Source organism: Oncorhynchus keta, chromosome 19, assembly GCF_023373465.1.
Source record: "Oncorhynchus keta strain PuntledgeMale-10-30-2019 chromosome 19, Oket_V2, whole genome shotgun sequence".
NCBI classification, from domain to species: domain Eukaryota; kingdom Metazoa; phylum Chordata; class Actinopteri; order Salmoniformes; family Salmonidae; genus Oncorhynchus; species Oncorhynchus keta.
This window is the reverse complement of record NC_068439.1, coordinates 35,438,353-35,451,000: the sequence shown is the minus strand read 5'-3', so window position 1 is coordinate 35,451,000 and position 12,648 is coordinate 35,438,353. Positions and strand designations below refer to the sequence as shown.

Sequence of the window (12,648 nt, the reverse complement as noted above, 5' to 3'; positions counted from 1 at the left end):
GTACAAAATTGGAGAGAAATAAGCTTTTTGTGCCTCTGAAACATTTCTGGAATATTTTATTTCAGTTCATGAAACATAGGACCAACACATTACATGTTGTGTTTTATATTTTGTATATATATACACACACACACACTACCGGTTAAAAGTTTGTACACACCTACTCATTCAATGGTTTTTATTTATTTCACTGTTTTCTACGTTGTATAATAATAGTGAGGACATCAAAACTATGAAATAACACATATGGGATCATGTAGTAACCAAAAAAGTGTTAAACAAATCAAAATATATTTGTTATTTTAGATTCTTCAAAGTAGGCACCCTTTGCCCTGAAAGCTTTGCACCCCCTTGGCATTCTCTCAACCAGCTTCACGAGGAATGCTTTTCAAACAGTCTTGAAGGAGTTCTCACAAATGATAATGCCACAAAGCGCAAATCAGATGGGATGGCTTATCGCTGCAGAATGCTGTGGTAGCCATATTGGTTAAGTGTGTCTTGAATTCTCAATAAATCACTGACAGTGTCACCAGCAAAGCACCCCCACACCTCATCCTCCATGCTTCACAGTGGGAACCACACATGCAGAGAACATCCGTTCACCTACTCTGCGTCTCACAAAGACAACGATTGGAACTAAACAACCCAAATTTGGACTCCTCAGACCAAAGGACAGATTTCTAACAGTCTAATGTCCATTGTTTGTGTTTCTTGGCCCAAGAATGTCTCTTATTATTATTGGTGTCCTTTAGTAGTTTCTTTGCAGCAATTTGACCACGAAGGCCTGATTCACGCAGTCTCCTTTGAACAGTTGATGTTGAGATTTGTCTGTCACTTGAACTCTGTGAAGCGTTTATTTGGGATGCAATCTGAGGTGCAGTTAGCTCAAATGAACTTATCCTCTGCAGCAGAAGTAACTCTGGGTCTTTCTTTCCTGTGGCGGTCCTCATGAGAGCCAATTTCATCATAGCTCTTGATGGTTTTTGCGGCTGCACTTGAAGAAACTTTCAAAGGTCTTGAAATTTTCCAGATTGACTGACCTTCATGTCTTATAGTAATGATGGACTGTCGTTTCTCTTTGCTTATTTGAGCTGTTCTTGCCATAACATGGACTTGGTATTTTACCAAATAGGGGAATCTTATGTATAGTCCCATACCTTGCACAACACAACTGATTGTCTCAAACATATTAAGAAAAGCAATTCCACAAGTTAACTTTTAACAAGGCACACCTGTTAATTGAAATCCATTCCAGGTGACTACCTCATGAAGCTGGTTGAGAGAATGCCAAGAGTGTGCAAAGCTGTCATCAAGGCAAAGGGTGGCTACTTTGAAGAATCTCAAATAAAAAATATATGTTGATTTGTTCAACACTTTTTTGGTTACTACATGATTCCATGTGTTATTTCATAGTTTTAATGTCTTCACTATTATTCTACAATGTAGAAAATAGTACAAATAAAGAAAAATGCTGAAAAGAGTAGATTTGTCCAAACCTTTGACTGGTGCTGTATATATCCAGTGGCAATTTTACCATGTAAATATTGGTGGGGCAAAAAAATACAATAATAATTGGGGATGCAACAGCAGTCCCAACGCCTTACCGCTTCTACCCCTGGCTATCAGTGGAACCTTATTTGCAGCAAAACAGTTAATTCAGCCTCATTTACTGCCTTTAAAAAAACAGCTGATATGGCAGACTTGTTTAAACAAATGTGATTTCTACTGACAATTGAGATGTACTAACTGGAATAAGGGGATAACAAGAGGATAAGAGGCAATCCATCATTTTTATTAAGACATTGATGAGTGAGCTAGGACGGATGTCGTCAATATAACTATTTGTTTAGCACTTTTGAAATGTACAGCGAAAGAATTCAGAACACGGGCCGTTCTTACAGTGTTCTTCCTGAACACCAAGTCAGAACCGTAGGATAAATAAAGGGGGCATATAAGCAGACAATGAAAGCTCTTACAATATTCAATGATTACATTTCTATAAAACAGGTAATTTTTTAAACTAGGCAAGTCAGTTAAGAACAAGTTCAAGTTCAACCTTGTTCAGGGGCAGAATGACAGATTTTTACCTTGTCAGCTTGGGGATTTGATCTGGCAGTCTTTCGGTTACGAGTCCGACGCTCTAACCACTAGGGTCCTTGCTGCCCCCCATTAATGGCTACATATGCACCACCAAGTCAGAACAGTAGGCGAAATTAAGAGGGGAAAATATATCAAATTATTAGGGTGAGGTACATGGGCTACTAACAGCTTACTACACAACATACACATAGTATTGCTTTCTTAGCTACAGTATACATATCTCCCTGGCATATTACATAATTTATGCAGCAGCATACAAGACATTTTTGGACTCACCTTGTGCTCACTTGACAGGAAGCTGGCGCAACAGTCTTGTGGGCATATTTTGTCATCAAACTTTTATCAAAGTCTGGCATTCTCTGGATGTACGGTGCATTCAAGACAACTGGGAACCCTGAAAAAAACCCAAGGTCGAATCATGATGACGTCCGTGATCTTCAGGTCGAAGCTCTAAAAAGGCCAGAATTCCCCACTTACAATTCCGAGTTGGATGACCGTTAAACATGTATTTACCCAGTCGGAGCTCGTTTCTTCCTGAGTTCCCAGTTATCTTTAACTCACTGAAGTCAGATTTCCCAGTTCTGAGTTAACAGTTGTTTTGAGCAGTGCAGAAATCATGCTGGATTGACAGCATGGCCAATGTTGAATGTTTATCATTTTAAGCTTGGAAAAGAGACCCTTAAACCGAGAATTGGGACCACACTCCCACTCCACTGAATAGCAGGCTAGTGATTGCTTTGCCATGCTAGCAGATAGCCACTAATTCCTTACACACCACTCATTGTTGAATTTCTGATTTCCAAGTTGTTGTGTAATGTTTATGTCCAATGGCAGATGAGCATCGATACGTTTTATCTCTTATTTCTCTTCATATGACAAAGATTAAAAAGGATTTGCCAGTAGATTGTTGACTTGATTCATGAGGAGGACTGCTATCTAATATTTTGAAAGTATGATGTTGCCATCCGTCCAATCAAAACTACTGTAGATATAACGGGATTTGACGTAAAGTTCTGGCCAATAACCTTGAGCCTTCTTAGATGGGCACTTCTAATGTAACTCTATGGCAGCACCCAGGGGGCGTGATTTTTTTTAGCTCTAACCTTTGGCAGTAACATAGTGTCCCCATGAGTGACAGAACATTTAGTTAATCACAATGCAACTAGAGAACATTACCAACCCCTACACTCCATATTTTCCGCTGGCTGCCCCACCACCACAGAAAACGCTAAGCTAGGCTGAAACACCTGCATTTTGGAGCTGCCTTACTCAAGAAACCAAAAAAGAGACCATGTTTGTATGGAGGCTTTATTGACTCAAAGATTTTTTTAATTTTTTTACATTGTTTGCCAACTGATATGTGACATCCAAAATAACATCTATAACAGGCAAACTCCCCCGCCCCCAAAAAATGCTTGAATCTACGTTGTGCCTTTAGATTTCGAGAAAATGAACAACTAAAAGGAAGACAATTTCATTAAAACTTGTTTTTCAACCACTCCACAAATTTCTTGTTAACAAACTATAGTTTTGGCAAGTCGGTTAGGACATCTACTTTGGGCATGACACAAGTAATTTTTCCAACAATTGTTTATAGACAGATTATTTCACTTATAATTCACTGTATCACAATTCCAGTCGGTCAGAAGTTTACATACACTAAGTTGACTGCTGTTAAACAGCTTGGAAAATTCCAGAAAAGTATGCCATGGCTTTAGAAGCTTCTGAAAGGCAAATTTACACAATTTGAGTCAATTGGAGGTGTACCTGTGGATGTATTTCAAGGCCTACCTTCAAACTCAGTGCCTCTTTGCTTGACATCATAGGAAAATCAAAAGAAATCAGCCAAGAAAAAAATTGTAGACCTCCACAAGTCTGGTTCATCCTTGGGAGCAATTTCCAAACGCCTGAAGATACCACGTTCATCTGTACAAACAATACTACTGAAGTACTATTGGGACCACGCAGCCATCATACCGCTGAGGAAGGAGACGCGTTCTGTCTCCTAGAGATGAACGTACTTTGGTGCAAAAAGTACAAATCAATTATAGAACAGCAGATGCTTTAGGAAACGGGTACAAAAGTATCTATATCCACGGTAAAATGAGTCCTATATCGACATAACCTGAAAGGCCGCTCAGCAAGGAAGAAGCCACTGCTCCAAAACTGCCCTAAAAAAGCCAGACTACGGTTTGCAACTGCACATGGGGACAAAGATTGTACTTGTCCTCTGGTCTGATGAAACAAAAATAGAACTGTTTGGCCATAATGACCATCGTTATGTTTGGAGGAAAACGGGGGAGGCTTCCAAGCCGAAGAACACCATCTCAACGGCGAAGCACATGGGTGGCAGCATCATGTTGTGGGGGTGTTTTGTTGCAGGAGGGACTGGTGCACTTCACAAAATAGATGGCATCATGCGGATGGAAAATATGTGGATATATTGAAGCAACATCCCAAGACATCAGTCAGGAAGTTAAAGCTTGGTCGCAAATGGGTCTTCCAAAGTTGTGGCAAAATGGCTTAAGGACAACAAAGTCAAGGTACTGGAGTGGCCTTCACCAAGCCCTGACCTCAATCCTATAGAACATTTGTGGGCAGGACTGAAAAAGTGTGTGCGTGTAAGGAGGCCTACAAACCTGACTCAGTTACACCAGCTCTGTCCAGAAGAATGGGCCAAAATTCACCCAACTTATTGTGGGAAGCTTGTGGAAGGCTACCCGAATCATTTGACCCAAGTTACACAATTTAAAGGCAATGCTATCAAATACTAATTGAGTGTATGTAAACTTCTGACCCACTGGGAATGTGATGAAAGAAACAAAAGCTGTAATAAATAATTCTCTCTACTATTATTCTGACATTTCACATTCTTAAAATAAAGTGGTGATCCTAACTGACCTAAGACAAGGAATTTTTACTAAGATTAAATATCAGGAATTGTGAAAAACTGAGTTTAAATATATTTGGCTGTGTATGTAAGGTGGTTTCATATTATTCGAATAAGAATCCTGAAAAAGCTAATAATTATCCACTAAACCATATATTTTACTGGGTGTCTGATGGACAAAACATGAGTCCACACCCTTCTCTGGCAGTTGGAGGTGTTCAAGAAGCATCTTTATTTAACAAGACCTGTTCACAAACTGTCAATTTTAGGCATATAAGGTGCATGGACATTGTTACACTGAAGCCCTTTGATGAAACAACCTCGCCTATGACATGTTTTTGTAAGTGTCATGAAAAATGAAACCTTAACTTCTCAATTTATTTCAAAATGTTTAAATATCGTTTAATGCTTATGTGCGTACAGTGCATTCGGAAAGAATTCAGACCCCTTGACTTTATCCACATTTTGTTACGTTACAGCCTTACTCTAAAATTGATTAAATCATTCCCCCGCCCCCTCAATCTACAAACAATACTCCATAATGACAAAGCAAAAACACGTTTTCAGACATTTTTGCAAATGTATAAAAACAAAAAAATGGCAATAAAACATTTACATAAGTACTTTGTTGAAGCACATTTGGCAGAGATTACAGCCTCAAATCTTCTTGGATATGACGATACAAGCTTGGCACACCTGTATTTGGAGAGTTTTTACCATTCTTCCATGCAGATCTTCTCAACCTCTGTCAGGTTGGATGGGGAACGTCGCTGTACAGCTATTTTCAGGTCTCTCCAGAGATGTTCGATCAGGTTCAAGTCCGGGCCACTCAAGGACATTCAGAGACTTGTCTCAAAGCCACTCCTGCATTGTTTTAGCTGTGTGCTTAAGGTCGATGTCCTGTTGGAAAGTGAACCTTCTCCCCAGTCTGAGGTCCTGAGCATTCTGGAGCAGATTTTCATCAAGGATCTCTGTACTTTGCTTCGTTCATCTTTCCCTCGATCCTGACCAGTCTCCCAGTCCCTGCCACTGAAAAACATCCCCACAGCATGATTCTGACCCCATGCTTCACAGTAGGGATAGTGCCAGGTTTCCTCCAAAGATGACACTTGGCATATTATTATTATATTATATTATTCAGGCAGAAGAGTTCAATCTTGGTTTCATCGGACCAAAGAATCTTGTTTCTCATGATTTGAGAGTCTTTAGGTGCCTTTTGGCAAACTCCAAGAGGGCTCTCATGTGCCTTTTACTGAAGAGTGGCTTATGTCTGGCCATTCTACCACAAAGGCCTGATTGGTGGAGTGCTGCAGAGATGGTTGTCCTTCAGGAAGGTTCTCCCATCTTCACAGAGGAACTCTATCACAATCACTATCGGGTTCTTGGTCACCTCCCTGACCAAGGCCCGTTTCCCCCGATTGCTCAGTTTGGCCAGGAGGCCAGCTCTAGGAAGAGTTTTAGTGATTCCATACTTCTTCCATTTAAGAATGGAGGCCACTGTGTTCTTGGGGACCTTCAATGCGGCAGACATTTTTTAGTACCCTGCCCCAGCTCTTTGCCTCAACACAATCCTGTCTCAGAGCTCTACAGACAATTCCTTCGACCTCATGGCTTGGTTTTTCCTCTGACATGCACTGTCAAATGTGGGACCTCATATAGACAAGTGTGTGCCTTTCCAAATCATGTCCAATCAATTGAATGTACCACAGGTGGACTCCAATGAAGTTGTAGAAACATCTGAAGCATGATCAATGGAAGCAGGATGCACCTGAGTCTCATAGCAAAGTGTCTGAATACTTATGTAAATAAGCCTGTTTTCACATTGTCATTATGGGGTAGTGTGTGTTGAGAGGATTTTTGTATTTAATCAATTTTAGAATAAGGCTGCATCGTAACAAAATGTGGACAAAGTCTAGGGGCCTGAATACTTTCCAAAGGCACTGTATCCTCAAAAAATGCTGCATGTTCTAGCCCTTTAGTTTGAGATTATTTCTCATGGTAAACAAAGTGTATTGATATCCTGTGCATATCTTAATCTCTTAATCTGAGTCACATTTGGGAATCTACTGCTCATTGCACAAGTTAGATTTATGATTAAAAGTATCCAAAATTTGAGTGTGTACTACCGTACTTTCAAGACCATGTGCAACATCAGTCTGGCACAAAAACATTCCTTTCCCTTATTTCATTAAACATTTCAATCCATTCTTTCCTTGACATTCAGACGGTACGTACCGGTGGTCTATGCAGAAAGTAAAGAAAACAGTTGATCAGCTCTGCATTGGAATCTCTAACATTTATCCTCAGTCATTGCACTCTGTTGAGGCCTACTTATGGTAGGCTAAAAGCAGCATACTAAATTAATTAATTGGGTGGGTTTGAGCCAGTCAGTTCAGTGTCTGAAACAAATCAATACAAAGCGCAAAAGACAGTCATGCTTGTGGCTCCCTAAGAGCTTCTAAAATATCTGTTCTGTGTGGAGGTGCTTTACTTTCTACTACTTAAAAATAACTACTTATAAATACAACATGCAGACACTCTCCAAGGCTCGGGTTGGCACTACCCTTCAAGCCTGTTTTAGGTGAGGCTAAAAATGCGACAGCACTTAGCATTTGTTAAAAAATGTGATGTAGCATACTCAAGTTCTCTCACAAATTATGAATGTGTAAGTCCTTAATGTGAGACAGGAGCCTTGCAGTCAGTGTGAAATTTAACTATTTATAATAATTTAAAGGTTCACCTTATTGCCATTTCTAGGTAGTTATGTTTGTTGAAATTAGTGATCGAGTCATGTAGCCCTCATGTGGAGAAAACCTAAGCAGAACTCCCTAGAATGTCCTTTCAGTATTATTTGGAGGTTATCCTCTACGGGATCAGTCCCCCCCACGGGACAGTTAAAAAAAAAATGTTTACCTTTATTTTACTAGGCAAGTCAGTTAAGAACAAATTCTTATTTTCAATGACGGCCTAGGAACTGTGGGTTAACTGCCTTTTCAGAGGCAGAACGACAGATTTGTACTTTGTCAGCTCGGGGAATTGGACTTGCAACCTTTCGGTTACACTCTAACCATTAGGCTACCCTGCCACTCCTAGTTGAGCTAAGTAGGCTAATATGATTAGCATGAGGTTGTAAGTAACAAAACAAAAAAAATACCAGGATATAGATATATCTGATATGGGCAGAAAGCTTCAATTCTTGTTAATCTAACTGCACTGTCCAATTTACAGTAGCTATTACAGTGAAATCATACCATGCTATTGTTTGAGGAGAGTGCACAATTATAAACTTGATCAGGCACATTTTGGCAGTTTTGATACAACATTTTGAACAGATATGCAATTGTTCATTGGATCAGTCTCAAACTTTGCACATACACTGCTGCTATCTAGAGTCCAAAATCTAAATTGTGCCTGGGCTGGAATAATGCATTATGGCCTTTCTCTTGCATTTCAAATACAAAAAAGAGATAAGCTTTTTTTTTGTACCATCTTTTACCAGATCTAATGTGTTATATTCTCCTACATTCATTTCACATTTCCACAAACTTTAAAGTGTTTCCCTTCAAATGGAATCAAGAATATGCATATCCTTGCTTCAGGTCAGGCAGTTAGATTTGGGTATGTCATTTTAGGTTAAAATGTTTTTTTTTTTAAAGGGAGCGGGATCCTAAACAAAAATGCACAGTACAGACTAATACAGATTCAGTACTTCTTCTTGGGACCAGAAACTTAACAAAATCCATGTTTATCCAGATGGGGTCAGTGTGAGGAGAGGGAGGGTCTTATGACTGGGAGGCTGAGATGGGGATGGTTCTCACAGAAACAGGTTGAAGTCAAGGAGGTCGATGCTGGGGATAGGCTCTCTCCAGTAGTTGAAGGTGGTGTACTCTGACAATTCAGCCTCCTGTGCCTCTTGCTGCTTCCTTGGCTTAGCTAAGGCAGAATTCTGTTTCTTGGTGGCCTTCTTGCTCTTCTTGGTTGGCTTGCTGTTGGTCACACCCAGGTCTTCCAGCTCGGACAGGTCCGGGGCTGAGATGGGCTGTCTCCAGTAGAGGAAGGAGTCATACTCGCTGTTTGATTTCACCAGCATTTTTACCTGAATGTAAAAGAGGAAATTAAAATGTGATTTGGGATCATAGTTTAAAATAGATTAGACATACATACTGCTCTAATCTTAGTCCCTCATATACAGTATTTCATTCCAGTACTATGTCTCTATAATTTCAAATGGCTACCTGATATTTTTTCTTTATTCCAAAGGGCCCCTATACTGTAGATGCCATGGTTAGGAGAACGTTTTGTCTTGACTGGCTTTCTCCCATAGTAGAGTTCAGGTTAAGAGAAGTCTATGCCATTACATTAGAACAAATGGGCACAGGATCAAATTGTTTTTTGTTTTTTCTTGAGATACAGATTTAGGTCAATCCTTGTTGCTCATTTAAACCTGTTGGCAAACTCAAGCAAACTAGGTTACATAAGCTTTCTGGTGATAGGTTTTAAAACATAGAACACTAACGTTCAAGTTGTAGGTCTAGAATGCAATAATGTTGAGTCGCACATTTGTTAACATGACCTGATTTGGCATTCCTCATAATCTGATCTAATCTTGAAATGTTTGTGTGATATACAGTATCAGTCAAAAGTTTGGACGTACCTATTCATGCAGGTGTTTTTCTTTATTTCTTATACATTGTAGAATAATAGTGAAGACATCAAAACTATGAAATAACACATATGGAATCATGTAGTAACCAAAAAAGTGTTATCAAAATATATTTTGAGATCCTTCAAAGTAACCACCCTTTGCCTTGATGACAGCTTTGCAAATTCTTGGTATTCTCTCAACCAGCTTCACCTGGAATGCTTTTACAACAGTCTTGAAGGCTGCTTTTCCTTCACTCTGCATTCCAACTTAAACACAAACCAGATGTGATGGCATATCGCTGCAGAATGCTGTGGTAGCCATGCTGGTTAAGTGTGCCTTGAATTTTAAATAAAATCACAGACAGTGTCACCAGCAAAGCACCCCTTCACCATTACACCTCCTCATCCATGCTTCACAGTGGGAACCACACATACAGATATCATCAAGTCACCTACTCTAAATCTCACAAAAGACATGGCGGTTGGATCCAAAAATCTCACATTTTGACTCATCAGACCAAAGGATGAATTTCCACCGGTCTAATGTCCATTGCTCATGTTTCTTGGCCCAAGCAAGTCTCTTCTTATTGGTGTCCTTTAGTAGTGGTTTCTTTGCAGCAATTCGACCATGAATGCCTGATTCATGCAATCTCCTCTGAACAGTTGATGTCGAGATGTGTCTATTATTTGAAATCTGTCAAGCAATTTGGCCTGCAATTTCTGAGGCTGGTAACTATGAACTTCTGCAGCAGAGGGAACTCTGGGTCTTCCGTTCCTGTGGCGGTCCTCATGAGAACCAGTTTTGTCAGTGCTTGATGGTTTTTGCGACTGCACTTGAAGAAACGTTCAAAGTTATTGACATTTTCCAGATTGACTGACCTTCATGTTTAAGTAATGATGGACTGTCATTTCTCTTTGCTTATTTCAGCTGTTCTTGCCATGGACTTGGTCTTCTACCAAATAGGGCCATCTTCTGTATACCACCCCTACCTTGTCTGATTGGCACAAACGCATTAAGGAAAGAAATTCCACAAAGTAACATAACAAGGCACACCTGTTAATTGAAATCCATTCCAGGTGACTTCCTCATGAAGCTGGTTGAGGGAATGCCAAGAGTGTGCAAAGCGGTCATCAAGACAAAGGGTGGCTACTTTGAAGAATCCAAAATATATCTTGATTTGTTACTAAAATTATTCCATGTGTTATTTCATAGTTTTGATGTCTTCACAATTATCTACAATGTAGAAAATAATGAAAAACCCTGGAATGCGTAGGTGTGTCCAAACTTTTGACTGGTACTGTATGTGTAATACTTTTTGAACATTACTAAGTTAATTGTGACCACATAAATATAGGTTTCCCAAGAGTGCAAACAAGGGCACATTTATTCTATTTTAAAACATCTTATTTTTAGGCTTTGGGGCACCCTCAACATTATATTTACAGTAATGGGCTACCTGTTTACAACTGCAAAACAGATCTGAAAGAAAATGTGAATGGTGAATTTCCTAAACCAAATGATAACACAATAAAGGCTAACGGTATTATACAATAAGGCTACACTTTCTGTGGTTAAACACAGTTAAACACTAAAAATACAGCAATTCAATGTAAAATGCACATAGTGAAATGGACAACAGACAAGAAAGAGCCTGTTGTTAAAATGCCATTACTGTAGCATGAAATCAACATTTAGGTCATAATATTGTGTAGAACGGTCAAATACTGACTAAGAGCGTCACCCGTCCTCAATACGACACCAATGTATATCATATCAAGAGATACAGTAGTATGCTACAGATAAAATTCACCATATTAAGTAGACATAAAAGCCTCAACGGAGCGGTTGACGCCTATGGGGCTTGAGAAATTACAAGCCATTTTGACAGTTATTCTTTAATCATGTAAATATAGATTCACACATGACATCTCCGTTTTTGACAGAATGTCATCTGTGCGAACGATGGAGACTAATTCCAGAAACTGGGTCATGCAGTCCTAAAAATATCTGAGATAATGTGCCAAGCATAAAATAAAACACGGTAGAGCGTTATCTATCTACCATTGACACTCAATTCGGAGCTTACATGTTTTTAATTGTGTGCATTTCTGATTTTTATTTAACAGGCTATCCGGCCTTGCCAGCCTAATGGGCAATATTAGGTTATAGGCTATTGTATTTAGTTTCTTTCTTATGCCTATTGGGAAAGATAAATAGTTAATTCTAACATTACTGTTACAGGCTATATAAAAATTGTTTAAAAAAAAAAAACATTCAATATTGTTAGTTTAGTCTACATGTAATTTTGTATCCACTATCCAGCACAGGTGCACTAAATGCAACACCATATCACTAATGTAGGTCACTGACAAGGCGGCAAAATTATGAAAATGCAATTAAAAAACATATCAATTTACATTTCAACAATGCAATGAAAAGAAAATATTATCTTACGTCTTGAGAAATCTTGGCTGACAAGGCTCCTCTTTGTTTGTAGTTGGGTACGCTCCACTGGGGTATAATAAAAAACCGTACGCTCGTGCGAGTGCTGTGGCGACGCTGTAAAATCCTCGCGCACGATCTTGCTTTTTCAGAACCAGCCACGCCCACACTTTGTGACGACATACTGCGCGTGCATTGGGTTTTTGTGACGTAAAATCAAATAGGCCTCAACTAATTATTGTGCATTTAAAAAAATGCAATTATTGTACATAAAAAAATCATGTGGGTTGCTATTCAATTACGGCAAAATACAGTCATTTTTGCGAAAATTGACCAATAATGATCAAGGCTATACCGATAATGTAATAATAATAATGTAATATAATGATAGGCTAATAAAGTTGGACAATTTGCTGATAAACGTTGGGCTATATCATCATATGATATTATGAAAACCATAAATAGGCACATCCTGGGTCCATGTTCAGTCCACTACATACGGCGTCGGTTTATTGAAAATAGGATTGGATTGAATGGTAAGAATAGGCCTATACCTGCAATTGCCCTGTAG

The 12,648-nt window shown here is 39.1% G+C and overlaps 1 protein-coding gene across 1 annotated transcript; it reads right to left on the bottom strand.

The window, feature by feature from the left end:
• Nucleotides 1-3,421: 3,421 nt before the first annotated feature.
• On the bottom strand, nt 3,422-12,585 carry LOC118398139 (protein AF1q-like). The gene is made up of 2 exons (XM_035793195.2): nt 12,090-12,585; nt 3,422-9,086 (listed from the first exon to the last, which is right to left on the bottom strand). Exons 1-2 carry the CDS (start codon nt 12,258-12,260, stop codon nt 8,805-8,807), a joined length of 453 nt encoding a protein of 150 aa, XP_035649088.1. The 5' UTR covers nt 12,261-12,585; the 3' UTR covers nt 3,422-8,804.
• Nucleotides 12,586-12,648: the final 63 nt, after the last annotated feature.